General features: G+C 34.2%; 1 protein-coding gene across 1 annotated transcript in view; it reads right to left on the bottom strand.

Moving 5' to 3' along the window:
• The window catches only part of RADX (RPA1 related single stranded DNA binding protein, X-linked), a 96,476-nt gene that overhangs the window by 57,641 nt on the left and 11,605 nt on the right, over positions 1 to 27,230 (bottom strand). The window contains exons 4-11 of the mRNA XM_027054891.2: positions 13,788 to 13,896; positions 13,501 to 13,592; positions 13,272 to 13,394; positions 10,175 to 10,279; positions 8,924 to 9,088; positions 7,520 to 7,680; positions 6,521 to 6,699; positions 665 to 735 (exon numbers count right to left, since the gene is read on the bottom strand). Coding sequence (XP_026910692.1) covers positions 665 to 735; positions 6,521 to 6,699; positions 7,520 to 7,680; positions 8,924 to 9,088; positions 10,175 to 10,279; positions 13,272 to 13,394; positions 13,501 to 13,592; positions 13,788 to 13,896 — 1,005 coding nt within the window. The remainder of the gene's footprint in view (positions 1 to 664; positions 736 to 6,520; positions 6,700 to 7,519; positions 7,681 to 8,923; positions 9,089 to 10,174; positions 10,280 to 13,271; positions 13,395 to 13,500; positions 13,593 to 13,787; positions 13,897 to 27,230) is intronic.

Below are 27,230 nucleotides of genomic sequence, written 5' to 3'. Positions count from 1 at the left end.
CTGCTTTAGATTCTGTGTCTCTGTCTCTCTCTGCTCTTCCCCCACTCTCACTCTTTCTCTCTCTCTCTCTCAAAAATAAACCAACATTAAAAAAATAAAGAATAACTCAAAAAGCACAAAAGACAAAGTGTTAAAAAGTCTAGTCCAGCGAGATAAGCCCTTATAAGACCAGATTTAAACCAATCACTCTGAGGCACTAAATTGCCCTACAAAATTACTTCAGAAATGAGCCAAATATTCAAACCAGTCAACCCAATAGCAAAGAAAGCTTTACCTATATTTATTTAAGCTTTACCTATATTTATTTTCAAATAAAATTTAAACTTCCTACTTTATTCTTCTGGCAATTAAAAACAGTATATCTGACAGGACATACTGTCAAATAAACAAATTGCTAAGTATAGGTTTGTTTACATTTACTTCCACTTTGGTGATGATACCAAATTATTTTAAAGTTGGGACCAGGATTTTGACAAGGACCTGAACTAATATAAATAAAAAACAAAAGAAAAACAACTATCTATATATCTATTTAAAGTACTTCTATCGTGCTAAACATAGGCATGACACAGAGAATGCAGAATCAAAGCGAACAGTAATCTGTATATAATAATGTTCCATAAAGATTTCAAAAATAATAATCAACATCATCAAAGCAACATACGTTGGAAAATGTTTGGTGTGTCAGGTCTATTTCCTCTTTGTGCAGAAGTTTCTGGCTGAGGTACAGGAATTCTACAAAAGATAAAAAAAGGATAACCAATAGTTACAAAAAGAGACTTGAATGAAAAGAAAACTAATTGGTCCATTCAGAATTTATTCTAACTCAATAAATTTAGAAATTGTATAGGTTTAGTTTCTTAAAGCACTGCATTAAAAAATTAAGGAGCATATATTCATATTATGAATAAACATGCATATATAACATAATTCAAATACTTCAGTAGATTTAAATATTCTTTTAATAAGGAGAATCCCACAAAAGGAAGTATTTATCTTTGTTAAATTTCAATGAAAGATGGATATATATATATATATATATATATATATATATAATATATGTGTGTATATATTTCATTCTTTTGGACAGAAATTTAAAAATTAGCTCAATGGCCTATTTTCATGGTTGCTTTGTTCAAATATTCTGGGAAACCATCTGGCCTAATTCTCTAGCTTCAATTCAAAGTTTTCTACAAGGCTTATGCTCCTTCCAGTTCGTATTCCTCTTTCAAAATTTAACTCCAGCATTATTTCCTAAAAGAAGCCATCCTTGATCTCTAGTCAAGACTCACTGCTCCTTGTACATGCTGTCATAGCACCAGAAATAAACGTCTATCACAGCATTCATCACTCTGTATTGAAATTACAGGCTTATGAGTCTGTCTTTCCCACCAGATTCTGCTATAAGCGCTGCTATAAGGTCTACAAAAGTATAGACTTTATTTTTGTATCTCTATAGAATATCTACTCAATAACATTTTATTGAACTGAAATAAATGGAGGAAAAGGGAAGTATCTTATTTTGAAACTGAGGAGAAGCCTACTTTTATAAGGAAAGATTTCCATCTTGTGGGCTATTAGCATATTCCTGTGATGAGATTTTTCTATTGTTTTATTTCCACAACTAAAAGCATAAAGTAAAACAGAAATGTCATATTGTTGAATGCCACCATAATATTGCTCAACTTATTTTATCAATGGATTTTTTTTCTTACAATGGTAGTATTTGTTACTTTGCTAGTGAGATATATTAATGAACTAAAAAGAAGCAGCTTTCGTGAAAGAAGAATGCATCCATTTCTTTACCTTTAAACCCCAGCAAATAAAGGCATAATTATAGTTGTAATTTTACCTTTTTTTAATCATCAAAAATTTGGTATCTCCAGAAATTAGAAAGCTGAAAACATCAACTGTGAAAGTAATCTAACTAAAAAAATAGTTAAATTACATGTATCTTGAGATCCTTTAACAGCATGTATCTACTTTTTAATAGATGTGATTAGGAAGTGACTTTTTCCATCTGAAACAAATTAGACGAAATAGTTTCCAAAACCCTAACAGCATTATCATATTGTACAGAAGTTTTAAAAAAGTGGCTTAGGAGATTTTTACTGGAATATGTAATTTGTATGACATAAATGTCTTAAAGGTGAGGGGCTAAATGACAGAAATGGAGGTATACAATGTCAATGGGTATCAACTGAGGAAACAAAAAAAGAGAAATGAAAAGTGAAAAGATAAAAAGTATAGAAAAATAAACAGAGGAAGAAAGGGAAAAGAGCTAAAAGAATAGAATACTGCATATGCTGGGTAGGGGCAGAATAGTATAGAATTATGTCACAGGCTGGAAGTTATACTCTAACCTTGTCTTTTTCATGAACTTATCAACCTTAGATAAAAGTCATGCAGATGCTAAAAAATGCCATTCCCTCATCTGCGTAACAGGATTATAATTAATATTATTGAAGTCTTAGAAAGTGTCTCATGCAAAGAAATTAAAAGTACTTAATATACATACGCACATGTATAAATGCTATATTTTATCTTTTCTGAATCTTAGATTCCTCCAAGTCAAAAATAATTAAAATGGTTATAAATGGAGTTAAAGTGTTCTAAGGTTCTAGCATTATCAGGAATATAGGAAAATAATTTGTATTTAACTACAATAAATTAAGTGTTCAGACTGTAATTTATAGAGCAACCACTCAACAACATGTAACCAAAAGAAGGGAAACTGAATAATAAAAACTATTTGATTAAGCAGTACAAAAATTGATATAAACCCAAATATATCACTAATTTCACTAATACAGGGAATAAATAGTTTAAGTAAAAGACAAAGATTGCTATATAAGATTAAAAAACCAATTACATGCTACTTAAAAGTGACAACCTTAAATGCGAAGACACAGGTTCAAAGTAAGATGGATGGAATATACTGTTAAAGGCCTAATAAAAAGGCAATTGCTACAGGTATATTAGCATTAGACAAAGCAGACTTTGAGGCAGAAAACACTGTGAGAGATAAAGAAAATTTCATAGTAACAAAGAGAGCAATCTATCAGGAAGATACCACAATTCTAAATATGTATCCAGTTAACATATTTCCAATATATATTAAACAAAAACAGAACAGGAGAAATATATCTTTAATCATAGTGGAAGATGTTAACACACCTGTCTCATTAGTTGATGGAAAAAGCAGACAGAAAATAAGTAAGGATACAAAAGATATAATCAACACAATCGATATCCTTGGACCTAATTTACATAATAGAACACTGTATCCAACATTGAAAGAATTCACATTATTTTCAGGTACATATGAAGCATTTACCAAAACTGACCATGTGATCAACTTAAGGAAAGTCAACACATTTCAAGGGATGAAAATAATCCACAATATTTTCTCTTTCCAGAGTGGATAAGCTGAGGTAAATAACAAAAAAGTTAACTAGAAATCCTCAAGTGACTAGAAATTAAACTATACACTTCCCCATGAGTCAAAGAAGAATCACACAGAAAACTAAAAAATGTTTTTAATTACCTGAAAATTGAAGTAGTAGGTAGCTAAAGCAGTGCCTAGAAATATACAGCATTAGATGCATATATTAGAAAAGAAGAGCCAAAATTCAAAGACTTAAGTATCTAGCTCAAGTAGCTAGAAAAAGAATAGCAACACTGATTCAGAAAAAAAGAAAACACAAATTACAAGTATCAGGAGTTAAAAGGGGACATTAATATAGATTGTACAGAAATATAAGACAAAAAGATCTTATGAATAATTTTATACCAAAAATATTACAATCTAGAGGTAAATATCAAATTCTTTGAAAAATAAAACTGATAAAGGAATAGAAAATATTAATATTCTAAAATCTATTAGAAAAATTAAATCAGAATCTTCCCAAAAAAGTCTCTGATCCAGATAGTTTCATTGAACATTAATTCTAAACATTTAAAAAAGTAGTAACACTCATTCTAGGAATGCATGGATGATCCAATACTCAAAAAATTAATTTAATTAACTACATGAAAAGAAAATAAAACTCAACAGATCAACAGATTCAATATAAACATTTGACAAAATTCAACTCACATTCATGAGAAAAATTTAGAAAGCTAGGATTAGAAGGAAACTTCCTTAATCTTTGTCTTGGTTATCCTTCTACTTTAGAAAAATCAAATCTGTTAATCATTTATGATTCATAGTAGATGAATTTTATATAGGAAAGATTCATGCTTAGATAACTGGTGAACAAATGTAAGCTGTAATATTTTAAATTCAAGTAAAATACTTAAAATGTATTGTTTGTAATTCCTCCTTTTAAACTCATTGTCACTTAGCCCATGCCGAGTGTAGCAGGTAAGAGGGCTTCTGTTATGGGTTGAATTGTATCTCCTCCAAATTTCCTGTTGAAGTCCTAACCGCCAGTACCTCAGAATGTAATCTTATTTGGATATAATTTCACTGAAGATATAAATTAGTTAAGTTAAAGTCATACTGGGGTAGGGTAGACCCCTAATCAAATGTATCTGATGTCCTTTTGAAAAGGGAGAATTTAGACATAGACACAGATTGGGGGTGATATTTCTACAAGCCACAGAATGACAAAGATTGCCAGCAAACCAACAGATGCTAGGGGAAAAGCAAGGGGTAGATTCCTTCTCAAAGTCCTTAAAACAAACTGACCCTGTGGACACTTTGATCTTGGTCTTCCAGCTTACAGAACTGTGAGACAGTACTTTTCCATTGTTTAAGCCATACAGTTTGTAGTACTTCATTATAGCAGCCCTAGAAAATTAATGCAGATTTTGGTTACCAGCACTACCACCAGTACAGTGGAGTGCTACTGTAACAAATAATTTAAAATGGGGAAGTGGCTTTGGGATTGAGTATTACCTGGAGGCTGAAAGAGTTTTGAGGTGAATATTAGAAAAAGTCTAGATTTTCTTGAAGACAATGTCGGTAGAAATATGGATTTTGAAGGAGACTTTGTTGAGGGCTCAGAAGGAAGAGAGCTGTAGAGAAAACTTGTTGTCTTGGAGAATACATATATCGTTATGAACAAAATGTTGCTAGAAATATGAATGTAAGAAGTACTTCTGGTTAGGTTTCAGACAGAAATGAGGAATGGGTTATTGGAAACTGGATGAAGGGTGATCCTTGTTATGAAGTGGCAGAAATCTTGGCTGAATTGTGCTGAATGGCAGGTGAAACTTGTATGCAATGAACTTGCATATTTAGGTGAAGAGATTTCTAAGAAAGTGGTGAAGGCACAGCCTCGTTTCTCCTTATTGCTTACAGTAAAATACAAGAAGGGAGAGAGAAATTGAAAATAAAATTATTAACAAAAAAGGAACCAGAGCTTTGATATTTGGAAAATTCTCAGCTTATCTATACTGCAAAAAATTAGAAAGCTTCCTCTGGAGGGAACGCCAAAGGTATTGTTGGACAGTCCTTTGCCCAAGAGATTAGGTTTGTGATTTGTGGATCCAATCAATCATCTCAGTAGGCATGCTACTAGCTTGGACTGAAAGGGACATAGGTAGGATGAAATGAAGAAAGGGCTGTCTAGGATTCTATTCAGGAAATGAGTTGATAAGAGATATTCAGCTGTGATCATGTGTTATCCTTCAAGAAATGGGACAATGATCCTGAGGGTAAAGTCCTGATACTACTAGGCTTTCAATTTGCTTGTGACTCATGACCCCCTTCCCTTCCAATTTCTCCCTTTTGAAATGAGAATGCTTATCCTATGTTTGTCCCATTGTTGTGTTTTGGACAGATAAACAGGTCTAGTTTCACAGGCTCACAGATGCAAAGAATTTTGCCCCAGGATGAATCACTCTGCACTTCATCCGTATATGATTTAGATGATGCTTAGATGAGAGTTTAGACTCAGAATCGATGGTGGTATGGTTTAAGACTTTCTGGGATGTTATTATGGGTTGAATGTATTTTACATGTGAAAAGGATATGAATTTTTAGGGACCAGATGGCAGACTATTATAGGCTGAATTATGTCCCTACTAAATACCAGTAGGACTAATATATAACCAATTACACTTTCAACAACCCTCAGAATGTGACCTTATTTGGAAACAGGATCAATGAAGATATAATTGCTTAAGATGCGATCTTACTGGAGTAGATCAGTACTTCAGAGTACGTCCCTAATCTAATATGGCTGGTGTCCTTACAAGAAGAGAAAATTTGAACACAGATACACACACAGGGGAAAATTCCATGTGAAGGTGAAGACAGAGATTGGAGTGATGCTTCTAGAAGCCAAGGAATGCCAAAGATTTCCAGTAACCACCAGAAGCTAGGGGGGAGGCATGGAACAGATTCTTCCTCACAGCCCTCAGAAGGAAGTCACTCTGCCAGTATCTTGATCTTGGAATTCGGCAGCCCTAGAAAACTAATACCACTTCTAGTATAATTGGTCATTTTACAGGGTAGAAATAAGCCAAAAAAATTAATATGCTATGTGTATACTTAAGACAAATGACTTACAATTTGGCACATGGCCCTTGCAGAATTCTTTTTTTCTTGGTAGGGCTCAAACTTTCATGTGTAGCTGGAAAATACTGAGAGCCCATAGGATCATCATCTTGATATTGTTTATTATTATCTCTTTCTTGACTTTGATTTTCTCTTCTAGTTGCTTGGGATGTTGAGGGTCGGTTAGCATTCTAAAACCAAAAATTCAGAGAAAACATTTTAAACTAATTAAAAAAATTATTTTTCTTAAAAGACTATAATTTTAGTTTACCCATTTTTTATAATCTTAAGATTTATGACAACATTTTACAACATAAAAGTGCTTTTTATAAAGCTAATTTATAGATAGGATTATATTTATCCTAATTAATGCAACTGGTATTAAACATTTTTTAAAGGAAGATAAACAAAAGTTTTTCTTATGCTTGTATAACTGAAAAATTGAATTAGATACTTGTTTCCATGAATATAAACCTTAGAAATAATTTTTACAAAGATAAATTCAGGGAAAAAATTAACTTATTTGTCTTGATTGTGCCTAGATTCCAGTAGTAGCCTTTTCTACTAGAACCTTTATCATACCAAAGTCATTGCTACCTCTTACAAAATCTGGGTGAGACTGCCATGCCAAATATAAAGGTAAAAACTTCCTGTGAAAGTGTTCCTATAGTTCTCTGGCCTGGACAAAAGGAATGGAATAATCATATATACCACCTGGGAATTTAAATAAAGAGAATCACAATGGGATTCAATTATGCACAAAGCAAAAACAAGACACCAAGTTTTGGGGGCCTTGGGAAATATCAGAGGCTGTGACCTTTAGCTCAGCCTGCTCCAAAATAAATGATAGAAAAAGGAAATAAACAAAAAAACATAAATGATTTTTTTTTCTGAGGTTTACCATCATTAAGAGTCAATACATGTGAGTTCAGAATAAAACGTACAAGGTACCGATTGTAATTTTGATCACAGTGCTTTCAAAGATATACTATTAATTCTCTGGCACCATACCCGAAGCGTTTCTGATGCTGAGGCATTTTCAGTTGCACTGGCATGGGGGATATACTTTATAACAGTAATTATCCCCTGAATTGCAATGCGCTTTTGTTCCCTATACTGCAAGTCTTCAATCTCCTTCCTCACTTCACTTATAGCTGTCAAGAGCGACTCAACTGCAAAAGAATAATTCCAAAGAAACTGTAAGTTTTAAAGAACTGAAATAATAAAAATAAGAATTAGATTTGCAATGTCATTTTACAGTATGGAATCATAAACTTGCTACATAAGTTAAATTTGTGAGATTTCTTTTTATACTTGGCATCATCCCTTATGTAATTTTTATAAAATAGGCAAAATATACTTATCAGTTAAACTGTGATACAGTTTTCTGGCCTGGAGTCTTGATTTTAAACAGAAATTTTACATACTGAATGGACAGCTGACCTTTGAACAACATGGGAGTTAAGGGAACCAAATCCCATGCAGACCAAAATCCATGTATAACTTTTGACTCCCCCAAAACTTTACTAATAGACTACCGTTGACCACAAGCCTTATTGACAACATACAGCTGATAAGCACATACAATAAAGTAACTTAGAGAAAAGAAAATGTTATTTAAAAAATCATAAGAAAAAACATTTATAGTACTGTATGTATATTTACTGAAAAAGTTGCATAGAAGTGCATCTGTATAGTTCAAACCTGTGTTGTTCCAGGGTCAATTGTAATTTACATATTTCAAGCTATAAAGTGCACAGAAACACATATTTTAATATATACAACTATATACTATGTATTGCTGGCATAATGAAGTACAAGACGATGCCAGTATTTAGATGATGATAGGTTAGTATTTTAAAGTTTCTCTTTTTTTCCCCCGAACCATGCAATTATCCCACAGCTTAAAAAAAAAGAATGCATTTATTTTAAACTTTTCAACCATCATATCTAATTCTTCTAAAATAAATTAATGTTAGGCCTTTTATCAGTACTTGTTCTGCATCTAATTTATTTTGGTGTCATTTTTATTTAAAGGTAGTGCTCAATTGTGTAACATCCAATATGTATCATTCCACAAGAGTAACATAATACAGTGTCAGTATCTTGACATCAAATTATCCAGTTTCTCCTTTGATATCTTTAGTCTCTCTATGTAATGTCATAGGAATTGGGATCTATTAAAGTCAGATTTGATCTCAGTAACATTAAATCAAGATATGATGCCCAGTTAGTCATCATCTATGTTCTCCCTTATTCTAATCTAATAAAATCCAAGTATTAACCTTTAGGAGTCACCACATGTATTTTTAGGTCTTAATAAAGACAAAATTTTTATCAGTGAGTGTTGTTACACATTATGATATACATATACATAGCACATAAACATATACATAACTAGCAATTACTTAGTACCTTTGACAGAATTACTATACTTCGAAAATGTCTCTGGCACTGGTGGATAGGGGTAATATCCACCAATAACAGTAGTCCTCACTTCCTCAGAATCAGTCCTTGTTTTAATCCAATGAATAAAATTTTTTACCTTGATATCGTTGGTGTATGGCTGGCCTCTGTGACCTTTTGTAAGAAGGGTAAAACCAAAAAATGAGAAAAAAAATTGCTGTAATACACTTAAAGGATTTTTTTGTATAAAAACAGTTTAATATTACAATAGTCTCTTATGTCACCAAGAAAAGAAGTCAAGTTCACTTATTCACTGTGTAGCAGATTACACTTGATATGTATACAAAAATTATCAGACACTAAACCAATCCTAAATTGAGAAGGAAATCAGACATATTAGAGTTTAAGTGGACTAAAGTGTAGCTATCTATAGGATACTGAAAAGTCATAACAAAAAAAACTAATAATCTGGATTTTTCTAACTATCAAAATGGTTGGCATCTTCTTAAAAATTGATTTTTAAATCATGTATTCACCTAAAGGTATGGCATCATGTTGAAACTGAATAGCCTATAATATAGGTCAGCATTTAAATTCATGTTCTTAAAACATACTTAACAGTGCCATTTATATCTGATATTGTTAGTATTTATAAAAGGAAGTATTGACAAATATGTGTATTACATCCTTCCTAGGATTCTTCTATTGACAAATTTCTTAATGATTAACATGGTAGTATTTTAGTAAACACACCACACTATTTCTTTACTCATTTGGAACCTTTTATCTTTATTGTTTTGACCCTGTTATCAGAAAGAATAGAGAAAAATAATGTACTTGTAGACAACTAGTGAGACTTCTTGCTATGTAAGTAAAATTTGAGATCAGGAACCAAAATCTGATTCATATTTTTAGTTAGTATTTAAAAACAGTTAATTGTATCCATATTGTGATATAGGGCTTAACAGTCTTCAATCTATCAAGCAATTTATGATTATCTACCTTACAACAGGTAGGAATTAAAAGTTAACCAAAGGACATCAAAGCAATTCTCCAGTGAGTCAGAAAATCATTGCTTCAGTCATAAATAATTCAGAAGCAATATATTTCATGGGCTAAATATTCTTTGTTAAACCATTCTCGCAATGATTAAGGAAATTAAAATAAAGCTATCTTGTGGTCAAATGTTTTAATGTAAAAGTTAACTTAGTCAGTAGAAAATATATTACATCTCCAATAAAATATAAACAAATTGCTCACCAGTAAGAAACACTCGGCTCTCATTTGTAGTGGTTAGGTAAAGCAGTTTAGGTACTTGAGCATCATTCCTGACAAGTTTCAACTGAGTACACACGAAATATGTCACTGTAGAAAATGGAAACAGTTAGGAAATAACTTCTGCATTTCAAAGAGAACATATCAAGATCAGGACCTAACACAGTGCCTCTCAAACCTTAATAAACATAGGAATCACCTGGACAGTTGTTAAAATGCAAATTAAGAATCAGTAGTTTCAGAGTGGGGCCTGCGATTCTCTACTTCTAATAAGCTCAAGGTGATACTAGTGTTGCAGGTCCTGTGACCACACTTGGAACAACGAGGATCTAACAGTTAACCTTTTCCTTTAGATATGAGATCTAACACTTACTTTTCCTAACTGAAGTCACTGCTTGCTGCACAGTCTTTCTAATCAGGCACACAACTGAGTATGAATAGTTATTTCCTACAGAGAAAAAAAGCTTAGTTTCTACAGGATGCTTTTACTGATTAACCCAATGTAACACTGATCCCTGAATTACTCTCCTTCCACCAGATAGGGGTATGCATTATTAACTTAAATTTGTTTATGCAGGTGTTTATCTTAATTAGACCTTAAGCCTCATGACAGGGCTTATACAACCTATTCTCTTCTATTCACCTTGCTGTATTGTTTTTAACTGTCTGTCAGTTACTTAGGTAAAGTTTCTTAAAGCCAACAACATTTAAAATTTTTTTAACTCATTACATACCCAAACAGTTATGGTCTTATGAACTAGGAAATGAGGAAATAAATGTAAATACTTATAATCTCACAATAACGGTTAAGTTCTCATTTGAAATAAATATTTCCCTAGAGTATGATAATAACTATAAACTCATTTACTATATCTAGCATTTCCTACTTCTTTATTTGGGCAGTAAAAATAAGGGAAATCTGTTGAAATGACTAAGAATAATTCCTACTTTATATTACTGTCCTTTATTTAAAAACCATACAAATACATCACTATTCATGGTTAAAGATGTTCATACAGGAATATTAAAGAAACATCTACTTCTCACTTCAGGACTGTTAAAAACCAGACATTCCGACCCAACACCTTTTAGCTGTCTGACATCCAGGAAATTACTTAACCCTTCTGGACCTTTGTTTCCTCACCTGTAAATTTGTAAAAACATCAACTTTTAAAAAGGTAACTAGGAGCACAAAATGAGATAGCATCGACAAGCATCTGGTACATAGTAAACAATATTAGTTCCCCCTTAGCTCTTCAGTTTCCTTAATCAAAAGTGAAAAAGATGCTCTACTCCCAAAGGATTCTGGTATTATTCCAGAAGACAGTTGGTCATGTTCCCCTTCATAGGCCTGAAGCCCCCCCTTAATACTCATCATTCATTTAATAATTTTTTTCATCTTGGTCAAAAGATGAAAATAAATTGTGATTGTCAACAATTGTGCTAGAGTAAATCTCACCAAGGTCACCTTTCTTAGAGAGATGCACTTCACATTATCATAAGAAACAGAACATGCATACTTGGCAACATTTCTGTGAAAAAAACAATTATCTGAAAGTTATGCCAGCTTGTTTGAAGTGGCTACAAAGAGAGAGGCTCTGGCCATAAAACGAGGTAACAGAATTGTCATCAGAAGTCATCACTACCAATCACTTATGCCCTGAGAGAAGTTACATGAGAAATCATAGCCCAGCTCACCTTGGAAGCTCATGCCTTGGTTTAGCAAAAACTCTTTCTGCCCTCTCAACAGCTGAGGTGAGGTTTAATTCTATTCAGATATATTTTAAAGTTTTAATTTCACAAGCTGATGACAGAATCTAATAAGGTAATATCTGAATGGTGTGTAATGCTGTTTTGCAACAGCCACTAAAGGGGTAGCACAACAGCTCTGTATATGGTCTCTAGATATCCTGATGTTGTACAATTTTTACCTTGTTGACGATTTTAAAAATTACAGGTGGTCAAAATTGGAAGATTTCCCAATGTTGGCAAACATTTCACAATCAGTATTTTATTCATATATAAAATAGTATGAATGAAAAATAGTAAAATAGTAAATAGTACTATTTTAGTACATGAAAAATATAGTACATGAAAAAATAGTACATGAAAGATAGTAAAATAGCATACAGTATCTATAATAGCTTTATGCTACAAGTTGATACAAGGAAAAATTCATTTAATTTGCTAAAAAGTATTAAATATACTTCTTTTCTTATCATAATAGATCAGAAAACTAACTTGTTGTATAAAATATATAGTAGGGCATACCTAAAATGTTTTCAAAAGAATAAAATTAGTGGAAAAAATACCTAAATATCTGAATAAATGCAAGGAGGAAAGGTCAACACCAAAGTGAAACACTGACCAGCTGCTAAAATACCACCAATCTAACATTAATTTAAAACTCAGGGGCGCCTGGGTGGCTTGGTCGGTTAAGTATCCGACTTCGGCTCAGGTCATGATCTCATGGTCCGTGAGTTCGAGCCCCGCGTCGGGCTCTGTGCTGACAGCTCAGAGCCTGGAGCCTGTTTCAGATTCTGTGTCTCCCTCTCTCTCTGACCCTCCCCCGTTCATGCTCTGTCTCTCTCTGTCTCAAAAATAAATAAACGTTAAAAAAAAATTTTAAACTCAAATCATACTTACATTGTCCTTACTTAATTACACAAAATGTCAATCCCCTACCAATCAATTCTATACTAGTAAAGTCTTCGTTGTCTTTTTTGGGGTCTACTTAGCCAATTTTTCAAATGGATACAAAGGGAATTGAGTACCTATGCTTTAGTTTCACTGAATGTTAAGCTTTTATGCCTGAAATGCTAATAATGAGCATTGATAAAAGCACCTGTTTTCTGAAAAACTGGTTTCAATCCCAAATCAACTCTGAATAGAAAACCAGAAGGTGGTTAATTTCTGTAACACCAAATATAATAATATAGAAAAAATTTAAACATGCTATCACACTGCTTGAATTTGCTAACTCAGTATCATGCTCTTCTGTAAGTCAGTACACTGTAACATTTTTTTAAGTCAATGCCCCCCACTTCCAAAAATAAAAAGATAAAAATATTGGACTGAATACTTGGGTAAATATTTTCAAAGATTTCTGGCTGAGAAGTAGAAAACAGCTCCACTATAAATGGTTGTTCTGAAGTCCCGTCAGCAATGTGAATCCAGCGATATGACCAAAAGTCTTCACGGCTTTCTATATGGATAGAATATTAGAATAAATGAAGGTAACCAATTATGCATGTATGAACACAGAACTATTCACTGAAATGCTGTCATGACTTTCAAGTTTAAAAGCTTACCTTTCTTTTTTGACCGCTGGACCCTTCCTACAAACACTAAAATGCCAATAACATCACAGATATGATTTTCTGGCATATCATCCAATTCTGACCTAAAAAAAGGAAAATTATTAAATACTGTATCTTTAAACACTGAAAAAGCATTCTAAAATTATGACTGTGAAAATGTATATCTATATAATCGATAGGGCATAATTTGGGGTAGATTTTGAGCAATAATAATACATTGTTTCAGTGTCTAACGTTAAAAATTAATACTTAAGGTATTTTACACAAGGCCATTTTACCTTGTGATAAAGCGGTGATTTAATTTTGGCAATCTCCATTCAGGTTTCACCTGCTTTTCTGGAATGATAATTATGTTAGTTGGAGGATCTCGGAGGTTGAGGCAGATTTCTGAAAAACAAATATATTACTTTAATATGACATTTGATACAGATAAAAAATACACAAGTGTACAAATCACACAGCACAATATTATATTGAACTCTTTGGAGCCCACCACTAACCTTCATCAAAAGCTTTCTTCTACTTACTCCTACATTAACATATCTACTTATCTCTCCACCAAAAGTTAGCCATTCTTTAAATTTTATCATTTTTCTTTTAAAAAAAAGGTTTTTATCATTTATATTTTTTGCCCAAAATACTGTTTATCTTTGTTTTTAAAATTTTTTATGCTTTTATTTTTGAAAGACAGAGTGCAAGTGGGGGAGGGGCAGAAAGAGAGGGAGACCCAGAATCCCAAGCAGGCTCCAGGCTCTGAGCTGTCGGCACAGAGCCCCACACGGGGCTTGAACTCAGGGAGTATGAGATCATGACCTGGGTTGAAGTCAGATGCTTAACCAACTGAGCCACCCAGGCATCCCTGTTTCTTAACTTTATATGGATAAACTCATACCACATCCAGTGTTCTAAGGTTACGCTTTTCACTCAGCATTATGGTCCTAAAATTCATCCATATAGCTGCATGTAGTGCTTTTATTTTCTTATTCCCACTGCTGAATAATGTTCCAGGGTGTTGACATATTACAATTTTATTTACCCATTGTTGTGTTGATCGACATTTGGGTTATTTCTTGTTTTTTGCTATTACAAACAGGGTCACTATGAACTTTTTGTACATGTCTCCTTGTGCACACAGGCAAAATTCTTCTAGGGTATTATACCCAGGAGGGAAACCCTGGATTGTATAATGTGAAAATGTTCCACTCTACAGGCTAATTCCTATTTTCAAGTAATTAACCTATTTATAGTTCTACCAGCAATGTGTAAGAATTCCATTGATCAACATCCTCTCCAAATTTTGCTACTGTCAAATGTATTTTTTGTCAATCCAGTGACACAAAATGACAATTTGTGGTAGTCTTATTTTGCACTTCCCTTATCATTAATCATGTTAAACATTTAATATACTTATCATTCATTCATGCATTCTCTTTTGTGAAATACCTGTTTGTGTCTTTTTCCCACTTTTCTACTGGATTGTCTTTTTCTTATTTATTTGAAGGACTTCTTCATATATATCGAATACTAATACTTTGTTGATTATATTATTGCAAATATATTCACCCAGTCTGTGGATTGTTTTTCATTCTTTTTATGGTGTCTTTTGATGAAAAAAAAGTTTCTAATTTCAATGTAGTCAGGTTTAATAATCATTCATTTACAAATACTATTTCCTGTATCTTATCCAAGAAATCCTTCTTTATCCCAAGGTCAAACACATATTTCTTACAAGTTCTTCTAAAAATTTTGGCTTTTACATTTGATATATCTGGAATTGGCTTTTTATACGGTATGAGATAGGGATATAATGTCATTTTTTCTCCAATTTTTAATTATTCCAGTACTATTTACTGAATAGTTCTTCCTTTCTTTATGATCTGTACAGCACATATACCCTATCAAAATTTTGTGTGTTTAGGGCTATTTCTCAATTGAATTGTGATTTTCTGATCATTCTGTTTATACCTATACCAATATTACATGGCCATAAATTCTTTTATATTAACTTACTATATTTGTAGGACAAGTCTTCACTCACTCTGCAGCTCCCTACTACTTTTCTTCAGAACTGTTTTGACTACTTTTGATAATTATGTGCCTTCATATAAATTTTAGAATCAGTCTGTCAGTTCCAGGAAAAAAAATCTTATGGAATAGGACTGAATCTGCAGATCAATTTGGGGGTACTTGACACACTTACAAAATTGAGACTGACTTCCTACATGGGATATTTCTCCATTTATTTAGAGAATTTTTAATGTCTTTCAATGAAGTATTATAATATCTCCAAACAGGTCTTACTTATCTTCTGTTAGATTTATTTCTAGATACCTTGTAATTATTGTTGACAAAGTAAGTTATTTTTTTAAAATTGCAATTCCTAACTGTTATTGTAGTACGCAAAATCAACTGATTTTGGTATACTGGTCTCATAGCTAACTTTGCCAGTATCTTACTATTTTTATTTAATACTTTGTGTTATTTTGTGTATTCTTTGTAGAAAATCTAATTTGTTAATAATGACAGTTTTGTGCTTTTCCTTAAAATCCTTATGATTTTAATGCATTTTATCTTCACTTTGGCTAGGGCAGCCAGTATAACAAATAAAAACAGGAATATGAGACATCCATGTTCTCCATTTGAAAAAGGAGTGTTTTTAAATTTTCCCTACTTAGAGGTGTGTTTGTTTTGTTTTTATTTTGTAAACATCCTTTATCAGGTTACGGAAAGTTCCTTCTCTTGATATTTTCTTTTTTAAATTTATGAATTGGTGTAAAAATTTCACAAATGCCTCTTGTGCCTCTATTATGAAGACCATTATCTTCTTTAATCTGTTGATGTGAGGAGTGACACTACAGATTTTCACATGTAAAATCAACTTTGCATTGCTGGAGAACGATGCAACTTAGTCACACTGAGTAATCACTTTTTACATAGAAGTGAATTCAGTTTGCTAATATTTTATTTAAAATATCTGTATATATATATTCAAGGCTGAAGCTAGCCTTTAATTTTTCTATTTCATACTATTCTTCTTTAGTTTTATCAAGGTCATATTGGTAGCAAAGAATGAGTTAGACAGTATGCCTTCTTATTTTATTCTCTGGAATAGTTTTGTATTGATATATTCCATGAATTTTGGGTAGAATTTGCCTATAAAAAGAATCTTGTGGAAAGATTTTAAAACTTTGATTCAATTTCTTTAATAGTTATACAGCTATCTGGGCTTTCTATCTCCTTTTATGCAGTAGGAAATATTTTCTAAGAATTTGCTGTGTAGGAAACAAAGATTAAAACAGGACAAAGACACTTAATTTTTCATCCTGCCTATTACCAGCCATGTGACTAGAAAATTCATTTAAACTTTATGAGTTTTAGTCTTTTCGCATATAAGTGAGGAATGTTTGTGTTACATATTACCTTGCACCCAGACAACAGTCTGCATTTTACAAAGCACTTTCATAGTCATAGTTACTTGATTATATTTAAGTTCCCTCCCAGCTACAAAATGCTAGGGTTTTTAATGAAATAAACAGCCCCTTCCCACCAAAACCCAAAACACTTATCTCAATAGGTATTATACAAAATAGTCTGAAAAACTCAAGATTTTTAGATGTTGGATTACTACTTGGTGATCAAAAAGAATGAGTGGAGGAGCCAAGATGGCGGAAGAGCATGAAGTTTTTTGTGTGTCTCATGTCCATGAAATATAGCCAGACCAACACTAAACCATCCTACACACCTAGAAAATTGATTGGAGGATGAACACAACAATCTGCACAACCTGAACCACAGAATTCAGCAGGTACGTGGCATAGAGTGGTGAACATGGGGAGAGAGAAGCTGGCAGTGGGCAGGGAGTCATCTTTGCAGGCAGAGAGAGGACAGAGACTGGGGCGGGGGAGAATACGGGAAAAGCACCCCTCCCCAAAAGCAGCTGGAGAGAAAGTGGAAAATTGGAAACAGCCACAGGGACTAAACTAAAAAGGGAGAAAGGAGAGGGTTTAAATTCCATTAAGACTGTAAACAAGAGCGCAGAGTCTGCAACTCTGCAGCTCGATACCTGGCAGTGCTCTGGTGGGAAGGGTGAATCCCCAGGAACAGAGGGGGGTCTGAGAGGTTCTCAGGCCACATGGGGAAAAGCAGTTCCAATGCTGGAAGGGCATTTGGTAGAGACTGTTGAAGCCACCTGGTCCCAGCAGACCCCAGAAACTGACCACATTCGCTGGTGCTGGAACAAGGTCATTAAGGGTGAATCCTGGTGCTAAATGTGTGTTGTGATTTTCCATACCCTGAAATGCTGCTGCTACACCATCTCGCAAACTTTTTCTGGGGCGGGCTGGCACCTGGCCCGTCTTGGGGCACCAGCAGCAGCAGGGTCCAGCAGGTGTTCCTGGGTGCAGCCAGCATTTGGCCATTGCTGGGTGAGACCCTCCCACAGAGGGGCGGAACGGGTCAAAGCTGCAGTCCTTCAGAAGTAAGGGGCCGGGGAAAACAGCCGCATCTGAGACAAAACTTGGGAGAGAGGTACTGCCTGGGGCTTGGTCACGGACAGTGAAGAAGCAGGGAGAGGATGAAAGCTGAAGACAGAGGACGGGTGTCCAATTGCTGATTGGAGAGAACAGTTCCCATACTAGAGACTGGGTAGCTGGGTGATGCCATTTTTACAGCTCCCACGCATACACACCTACGGGCACTGCAACAACCCACCCCAGTAGGCTAGCGGCGCCATCTAGTGGAGAACAGAGCCGTTACACTGAGCCCCGCCCAACTGGGCCAACCTGGCTCTTCAGGAATACAAGTATCCTCACCTACTTAGTTTATGGACTATAAAGCGCTACATAGTCTGACTTCTAGGGGAAAATGAAATCATCTCAGTCCTATTTCAATCTGTTAGCAGGTCCATCTTATCAAATTTCTTTCTTTTTCCTTTTAAACTATTGTTTTTCTTGAATACAGAAGGAGAAAAAATTCATTTTTATTTTCAATTTTTATTAAAAATATTTTTAATTTTTTTACTATATTTTTTACTTTTGTGTAAATTCTTTCAAATTCTATTTTACTCCCATCATCTCATTTTAGTCTACTTCAGTGTATTCATTTTTTCAAATTCTCAAACGATTTCTTTTTTTCTTTTTCTTCCACCCTTTTGTTTTCTCTAATCTGTCAAACCACTTTGAACATCCAGACCAAAACACACGTAGGATCTAGCATCATTTATTAGATTTTTGTGTGTGTGTGTTTTTAAATTTTTAATTACAATATTTTTTAATTTTATTTTTTTAATTTTAATTTCTCTACCTCATTAATACCTTTTCTCCTTTAAAAATGACAAAATGAAGGAATTCACCCCAAAAGAAAGAGCACAAAGAAACAACAGCCAGGGATTTAACCAACACAGATACAAGCAAAATGTCTGAACCAGAATTTAAAATCATGATAATAAGAATACTAGCTGGAGTTGAAAACGGATTAGAAAACCTTTCTGCAGAGATAAAAGAAGTAAAAAAATAGAATGAAATTAAAAATGCTATAACTGAGCTGCAATCACGGATGGATGCAGCGGCGGCAAGGATGGATGAGGCAGAACAGAGAATCCGTGATATAGAGGACAAACTTATAGTGAATAATGAAGCAGAAAAAAAGAGGGAGATTAAGGCAAAAGAGCACAATTTAAGAATTAGAGAAATCAGTGATTCATTAAAAAGGAACATCAGAATCATAGGGGTCCCAGAAAAGGAAGAGAGAAAATCAGGGGTAGAATGGTTGTGTGAGCAAATCATAGCAGAAAACTTTCCTAACCTGGGGAAAGACACAAACATCAAAATTCAGGAAGCACAGAGGACCCACATTAGATTCAACAAAAACCGACCATCAACAAGGCATATCATAGTCAAATTCACAAAATACTCAGGCAAGGAGAGAATCATGAAAGCAGCAAGGGAAAAAAAGTCCCTAACCTACAAGGGAAGACAGATCAGGTCTGCAGCAGACCTATCCACAGAAACTTGGCAGGCCAGAAAGGAGTGGCAGGAAATATTCAATGTGCTGAATCAGAAAAATATGTAGCCAACAATTCTTTATCCAACGAGGCTGTCATTCAAAATAGAAGGAGAGAAGAAAAGATGAATATTTACATATATATAAATATATATATTTATTTAAAAATCTTTATAAAAATATATTATATATAAAATATAATGATATATAATACATAATATTATATAAAATACAATATATAAATAAATATATAAATATTTATACACACACACACACACACACACACACACACACACCAAAAGCAACAAAGATTAGAAAGGACCAGAGAACACCACCAGAAACTCCAACTCCACAAACATCATAATGGCAATAAATAAATATCTTTCAGTACTCACTCTAAACATCAATGGACTCAATGCTCCAATCAAAAGACATAGGGTAACATAATGGATAAGAAAACAAGATCCATCTATATGCTGTTTACAAGAGACCCACTTTAGACCTAAAGACACCTTCAGATTGAAAATAAGGGGATGGAGAACCATCTATCATGCTAATGGTCAACAAAAGAAAGCCAGAGTAGCTATATTTGTATCAGACAGTCGAGACTTTAAAATAAAGACTGTATCAAGAGATGCAGAAGAGCATTATATCATAATCAAAGAGTCCATCCACCAAGAAGACCTAATGATTGTAAACATTTATGTGCCAAATATGGCAGCACCCAAATATATAAATCAATTAATCACAAACATACAGAAACTCATCAATAGTAATACCATAATAGTAGGAGACTTCAACACCCCACTCACAGCAATGGACAGATCATCTAATCAAAAAATCAACAAGGAAACAATGGCTTTGAATGACACACTGGATCAGATGGACTTAACAGATATATTCAGAACATTTCATCCTAAAGCAGCAGAATATACATCCTTCTCCAGTGCACGTGGAATGTTCTCCAGAATAGACCATATACTGGGACACAAATCAGCCCTAAGTAAGTACAAAAAGATTGAGATCATATTGTGCGTATTTTCAGACCACAATGCTATGAAACTCGAAATCAACCACAAGAAAAAATTTGGAGAGGTAACAAATACTTGCAGACTGAAGAACATCCTACTAAAGAATGAATGGGCTAACCAAGCAGTTAAAGAGGAAATTAAAAAGTATATGGAAGTCAGTGAACATGATAACACCACAACCCAAAACGTCTGGGATGCAGTAAAGGCAGTCATAAGAGGAAAGTATATACCAGGCCTTCCTAAAGAAAGAAGAAAGATCTCAGATATACAACCTAACTTGACACCTTAAGGAGCTGGAAAAAGAACAGCAAATAAAACCGAAAACCAGCAGAAGACAGGAAATAATAAAGATTAGAGCAGAAATTAATGCTATCAAAACCAAAAAAAAACAGTAGAACAGATCAATGAAACCAGAAGCTTGTTCTCTGAAAGAATTAACAAAGTTGATAAACCACTAGCCAGTTTGATCAAAAAGAAAAAGGAAAGGACCCAAATACGTAAAATCAAGAATGAAAGAGGAGAGATCACAACCAACACAGCAGAAATAAAAACAATAAGAGAGTATTATGACCAATTATATGACAATAAAATGGGCAATCTGGAAGAAATGGACAAATTCCTAGAACATAGACACACCAAAATTGAAATAGGAAGAAATAGAAAATTTGAAAACACCCTTAACCAGTAAGGAAATCAAATTAGCAATCAAAAATCTGCCAAAAAACAAGAGTCCAGGGCCAGATGGCTTTCCAGGGGAATTCTACCAAACATTTAAGGAAGTTAACACCTATTCTCTTGAAGCTGCTCCAAAAAATAGAAATGGAAGGAAAACTTCCAAACTCATTCTATGAAGTCAGCATTACCTTGATTCCAAAACAGAGACCCCACTAAAAAGGAGAACTACAGACAATTATAAACATTTATGCATTTCCCTAATGAACATGGATTCAAAAATCCTCAACAAGATATTAACCAACCGGATCCAACAATACATTAAAAAAATTATTCACCACGACCAAGTGGGATTTATACTTGGGATGCAGGGCTGGTTCAATATCCGTAAAACAATTAACGTGATTCATCACATCAATAAAAGAAAGGACAAGAACCATATGATCCTCTCAACAGATACAGAGAAAGCATTTGACAAAACACAGCATCATTTCTTGATAAAAACCCTCAAGAAAGTAGGGATAGAAGGAGCATACCTGGAGATCATAAAAGCCATATACGAACAAACCAATGCTAATATCATCCTCAATGGGGAAAAACTGAGAGCTTTCCCCCAAAGGTCAGGAACAAGACAGGGATGTCCACTCTCGCCACTCTCATTCAACATAGTATTGGAATTCTTAGCCTCTGAAATCAGACAACACAAAGAAATAAAAGGCATCCAAATTGGCCAGGAGGAGGTCAAACTTTTACTCTTCACAGATAACATGATACTCTATATGGAAAACCCTAAAGATTCCACCAAAAAACTGCTAAGATTTATTCATGAATTCAGAAAAGTTGCAGGATATAAAATCAACACACAGACATTGGTTGTATTCCTCTACACCAACAACGAAGCGACAGAAAAAGAAATCAAGGAATTGATCCCATTTACAGTTGCACCAAAAACCATAAAATACCGAGGAATAAATCTAACCAAAGAGGTGAAAAATCTATACACCGAAAACTATAGAAAGCTTACGAAAGAAATTGAAGAAGACACAAAAAAATGGAAAACAGATTCCATGCTCCTGGATAGGAAGAACAAATATTGTTAAAATGTCGATACTACCCAAAGCAATCTACATATTCAATGCAATCCCTATCAAAATTACACCAGCATTCTTCACAGAGCTAGAACAAATAATACTAAAATTTGTATGGAACCAGAAAAGACCCCAAATAGCCAAAGCAATCTTGAAAAAGAAAACCAAAGCAGGAGGCATCACAATCCCAGACTTCAAGCTATACTACAAAGCTGTAATCATCAAGACAGTGTGGTACTGGCACAAGAACAGACACTCAGATCAATGGAATAGAATAGAGAACCCAGAAATGGACCCACAAACATATGGCCAACTAATCTTTGACAAAGCAGGAAAGAATATCCAATGGAATAAAGACAGTCTCTTCAGCAAGTGGTACTGGCAAAACTGGACAGTGACATGCAGAAGAATGAACCTGGACCACTTTCTTACACAATACACAAAAATAAACTCAAAATGGATGAAAGACCTAAATGTAAGACAGGAAGCCATTAGAATCCTCGAGAAGTAAGCAGGCAAAAACCTCTTTGATCTTGGCCACAGCAACTTCTTACTCAACATGTCACTGGAGACAAGGGAAACAAAAGCAAAAATGAACTACTGGGACCTCATCAAAATAAAAAGCTTCTGCACAGCGAAGGAAACAATCAGCAAAACTAAAAGGCAACCTAAAGAATGGGAGAAGAAATTGGCCAATGACTTATCAGAGAAAGGGTTAGTATCCAAAATCTATGAAGAACTTATCAAACTCAACACCCAAAAAACAAATAATCCAGTGAAGAAATGGGCAAAAGACATGAACAGACACTTGTCCAAAGAAAACATCCAGATAACCAACCGACACATGAAAAAATGCTCAACATCACTGATCATCAGGTAAATACAAATCAAAACCACAATGAGATATCACCTTACACCTGTCAGAATGGCTAATATTAACAACTCAGGCAACAACAGATGTTGATGAGGAGAAAGAGGATCTCTTCTGCATTGCTGGAGGGAATGTAAGCTGGTGTAGCCCCTCTGGAAAACAGTATGGAGGTTCCTCAAAAAACTAAATATAGAACTACGCTACAACCCAGCAACTGCACTACTAGGCATTTATCCACGGGATACAGGTGTGCTATTTTGAAGGGACACATGCACCCCCATGTTTATAGCAGCACTATCAACAATAGCCAAAGTATGGAAACAGCCCAAGTGTCCACTGATGGATGAATGGATAAAGAAGATGTGGTATATATATACAATGGAGTATTACTTGGCAATCAAAAAGAATGAAATCTTGCCATTTGCAACTACGTGAATGGAACTGGCGGATATTATGCTAAATGAAATTAGTCAGAGAAAGACAAAAATCATATGACTTCACTCATATGAGAACTTTAAGAGACAAAACAGATGAACATAAGGGAAGGGAAACAAAAATAATATAAAAACAGGGAGGGGGATAAAACAGAAGAGACTCATTAATATGGAGAACTGAGGGTTACAGGAGGGATTGTGGGACGGGGGATGGGCTAAATGGGAAGGGGACACTAAGGAATCTACTCCTAAAATCATTGTTGCAGTATATGCTAACTAATTTGGATGTAAATTAAAAAAAATGAAAAATAAAACAAGTTAAAAATAAAAAACTAATTAATTAATTAGTTAATTAATACATTCTATAGGACTTTATCTAAATAAAATTACCTCATTTCTAAGGTGTCGTCTACTGGGTAAAACATTATTCATTTTAAAAATCAACTTTATCCACGTAATTTACCTGTCATTCTAAGTGTTTAGTTTTATAAGTTTTGACAAATGAGTGTACCCATGTAACCACCCTGGATTATCAGTTTTCATAAAAGAGCCTACTGGGAGTTTGTTTTGGACAGCATTATATGTATAAATAAATTTCAAGATAATTGTACACCTTAATAATAGTGAGTCTCCCAGTCCAGGAATATGATTAACTTTCTCCCAATATGTGTTTTCTTAATTTTTCTTAATAATGTCTCATAATTTTCAGAGTGTAAACCTTATATAAGTTTGTTATATTTATCAATTAATTTATTTTGTTATTTTTGACGCTGTGATAGATTGTAGTTTTAAAAGATATTTTCTAATTGTTGTGATTAAATAGAAATACATATTGAGTTTCACTGTAAAAAAAAAAGAATGAAATCTTGCCATTTGCAACAACGTGGATGTAACTAGAGTGTATTATGCTGAGAGAAATAAGACAAAAAAACCAAATAAATGATTTCACTCATATGTGGAATTTAAGAAACACAGCAGATGAACATAGTGGAAAGGAAAGAAAAATAAGTTAAAAACAGAGAGCAAGGCAAACCATAAGAGACTCTTAAATAAAGAGAACAAACTGAGGGTTGCTGGAGGGGAGGTCGGGGGGGGGGATGGGCTAAATGAGTGATGGGCATTAAGGAGGGCACTTGTTGGGATGAGCACTGGGTGTTACATGGAAGTGATAAATCACTGGGTTCTACTCCTGAAACCAATACTACACTGTATGTTTACTAACTTGAATTTCAATAAGTAAATTTTAAAAAATAAAATGTTTATGTGGGTATGCTAGGTGAGTACTATTTGATAAAAGGTAGGACTTCTGTGTCCCCCCTCTCTCTCTGCCCCTCCCCAACTCGTGCTCTGTCTCACTCTGTCTTTCAAAAATAAATGTTAAAAAATTTTTTAAAAAAGATAAAAGGTAGGACAGAATGATATGCAAAATGGCAAGGACAGAATGATATGCAAAATGCCAATCTCCAAAACCACACATTACCAGCAAATATGTCCTGTGCTTTACAACACATTTATTTGGTCTTAAAAAATATTATCTCTCCGTCTCTGTAACTTGGAACTACACATGTAAATATGAAAAGATAAACCAAGATAATTACCCCAATAGTTTGTCTTTCAACATCAGCATCTAGAAAGCAGTGATGGTACCACAAATCTTTATTCCCTTACTGTCCAACACCAGCCCCCACTACATACTCTTTCTCATTTATCCTAGTCATAACACTTAAACTACCCTGATACTATTCCTAACCCCCACTTACACTTTCTCCCATCCAACTCATTCTCCCACTCTCCCAACCATTCATTCTTCCCTCAACTACATTTCTGTTCATTTACTCTCTCCTTTTGTTCATCATACCTTCTTACTGTTTACTGTCATTAATCTTTCATTTTACTGTAATCTGTCCATTTTACTAATCTGTTACCGTCAGACTAATTTTTTTCAAATTTTTATTTAAATTCTGGTTAGTTAACATACAGTGTAATATATTACCCTGCTAGACTAATTTTTTAAAAGTAGAACTCTGTATTACCTATCTTTATATCTCCTGTGTCTAGAATGGTTTACGGAACTGTCATTTCTCTTCAAAAGATTATTAACACATTTGAGCTTTTTAAAGATCATAAATCAGTAGATCTCAACTGTAGCTGCATATTAGAATCACCTGAAGAATTTTAAAGATGTGCCAATGTCTTGGTTCCCTCCTCAGAGTAATTAAATCAGAATCTCAGAGGGTGGCGTGTCTACGGTTCTTTAAGGCTCCCCAAGTCCCTAATGTCCAGGCAGTGTTGAGATCTACATATATGTATAGGCTCAGCAAACTGTACTCTGCAGATAGATGATTGTTTTTGCAAATAAAGTTTCACTGTAACACAGCCATGCCCATTCCTTACATATTATCTCTGCCTTCACTCTATAAAAGCAGAGCTGAGGTGGTACCTAGATGGCTCAGTCAGTTAAGCCTCTGACTCTTGATTTCAGCTCAGGTCATGATCTCATGGTTCGTGAGTTCAAGCCCTATGATGGGTTCTGTGCTCATGGAGTAGAGCCTGCTTGGGATCCTCTCTCTCTCCCTCTCTCTTTTTGCCCCTCCCCTGCTCATGCTCTCTTTCTCTCTCTCAAACATTTTTTAAAAAGGCAGAGCTGAGTATTTATGACAGAAACTATATCGCCTGTACAGCCTATAATATTTACTATCTGGCTATTTACAGAAATAGCTTGCTAACCCCTGATAAACAGGGAAAAAGTCCTATTATTTATCAAAAAGGTATGGGATAGGGGCGCCTGGGTGGCTCAGTTGGTTAAGTGTCCGACTCTTGGTTTCAGCTCAGGTCACAATCATCTAGTTTGTGAGTTCGAGCCCAATATCAGGCTCCGTGCTGACCACTTGGAGCCTGCTTGGGACTCTCTCTCTCTCTCTAAAGAAATAAACAAAATTTTCTTAAAAGGGTATAGGATAAAGTAGACTGATGCTAATACTGATAAAAAATAAAACTGTTTAAAGACTAAAAGAACCATTTTCAATATATTCTCATCAAGACTCCCATTTGAAAAAATAATTTCTGTATTTACAATTATTTACTTGAAAGTATAAATAACCTCTCATATCTTAAAGAGTTTCCATATGAAAATATAGCCCTAGAATTGTATATTGTAGAGGTAGCATAGTGCTTGATTCAATTTCAGTGTTAAGTTTTAGTAGCTGTTTATCTATTGACCACATGCTGTCTATTGTTCTACTTTCCATATGTTTTTAAGGTTTAGAAACAGCTATTAGTACCAGACACATTTCTAGATTGCCCACAGCCATGTAAAAATTGTGATTTAAATTAATTCTCTTTACACCAGGAAAACAGTGTATCTCATAAAAAGAACACTAGGTTAGGTATCAGAAAAACTAGGTTTTCACTATGCCAGTGATTTATCATGTGACATCAACAAAGTCACTTACCTTATCTCTTATTGGCAAATGTCTCAATTTTTTTCACCTAGATATGCTTGGTTGTGGAAAGAATTTACAAATTGATAGAAATAATAACACATGTTGCGAATTCGCTTCTTTTTGCCAGTTTTTACTGTATTTTTTCAAGTAAGTCCCAACATCAATATCAGTGTAACTTCTCA

Source organism: Acinonyx jubatus, chromosome X (assembly GCF_027475565.1).
Source record: "Acinonyx jubatus isolate Ajub_Pintada_27869175 chromosome X, VMU_Ajub_asm_v1.0, whole genome shotgun sequence".
Classification (NCBI taxonomy): Eukaryota; Metazoa; Chordata; class Mammalia; order Carnivora; family Felidae; genus Acinonyx; species Acinonyx jubatus.
This window is presented reverse-complemented; position numbering and strand designations above follow the sequence as displayed.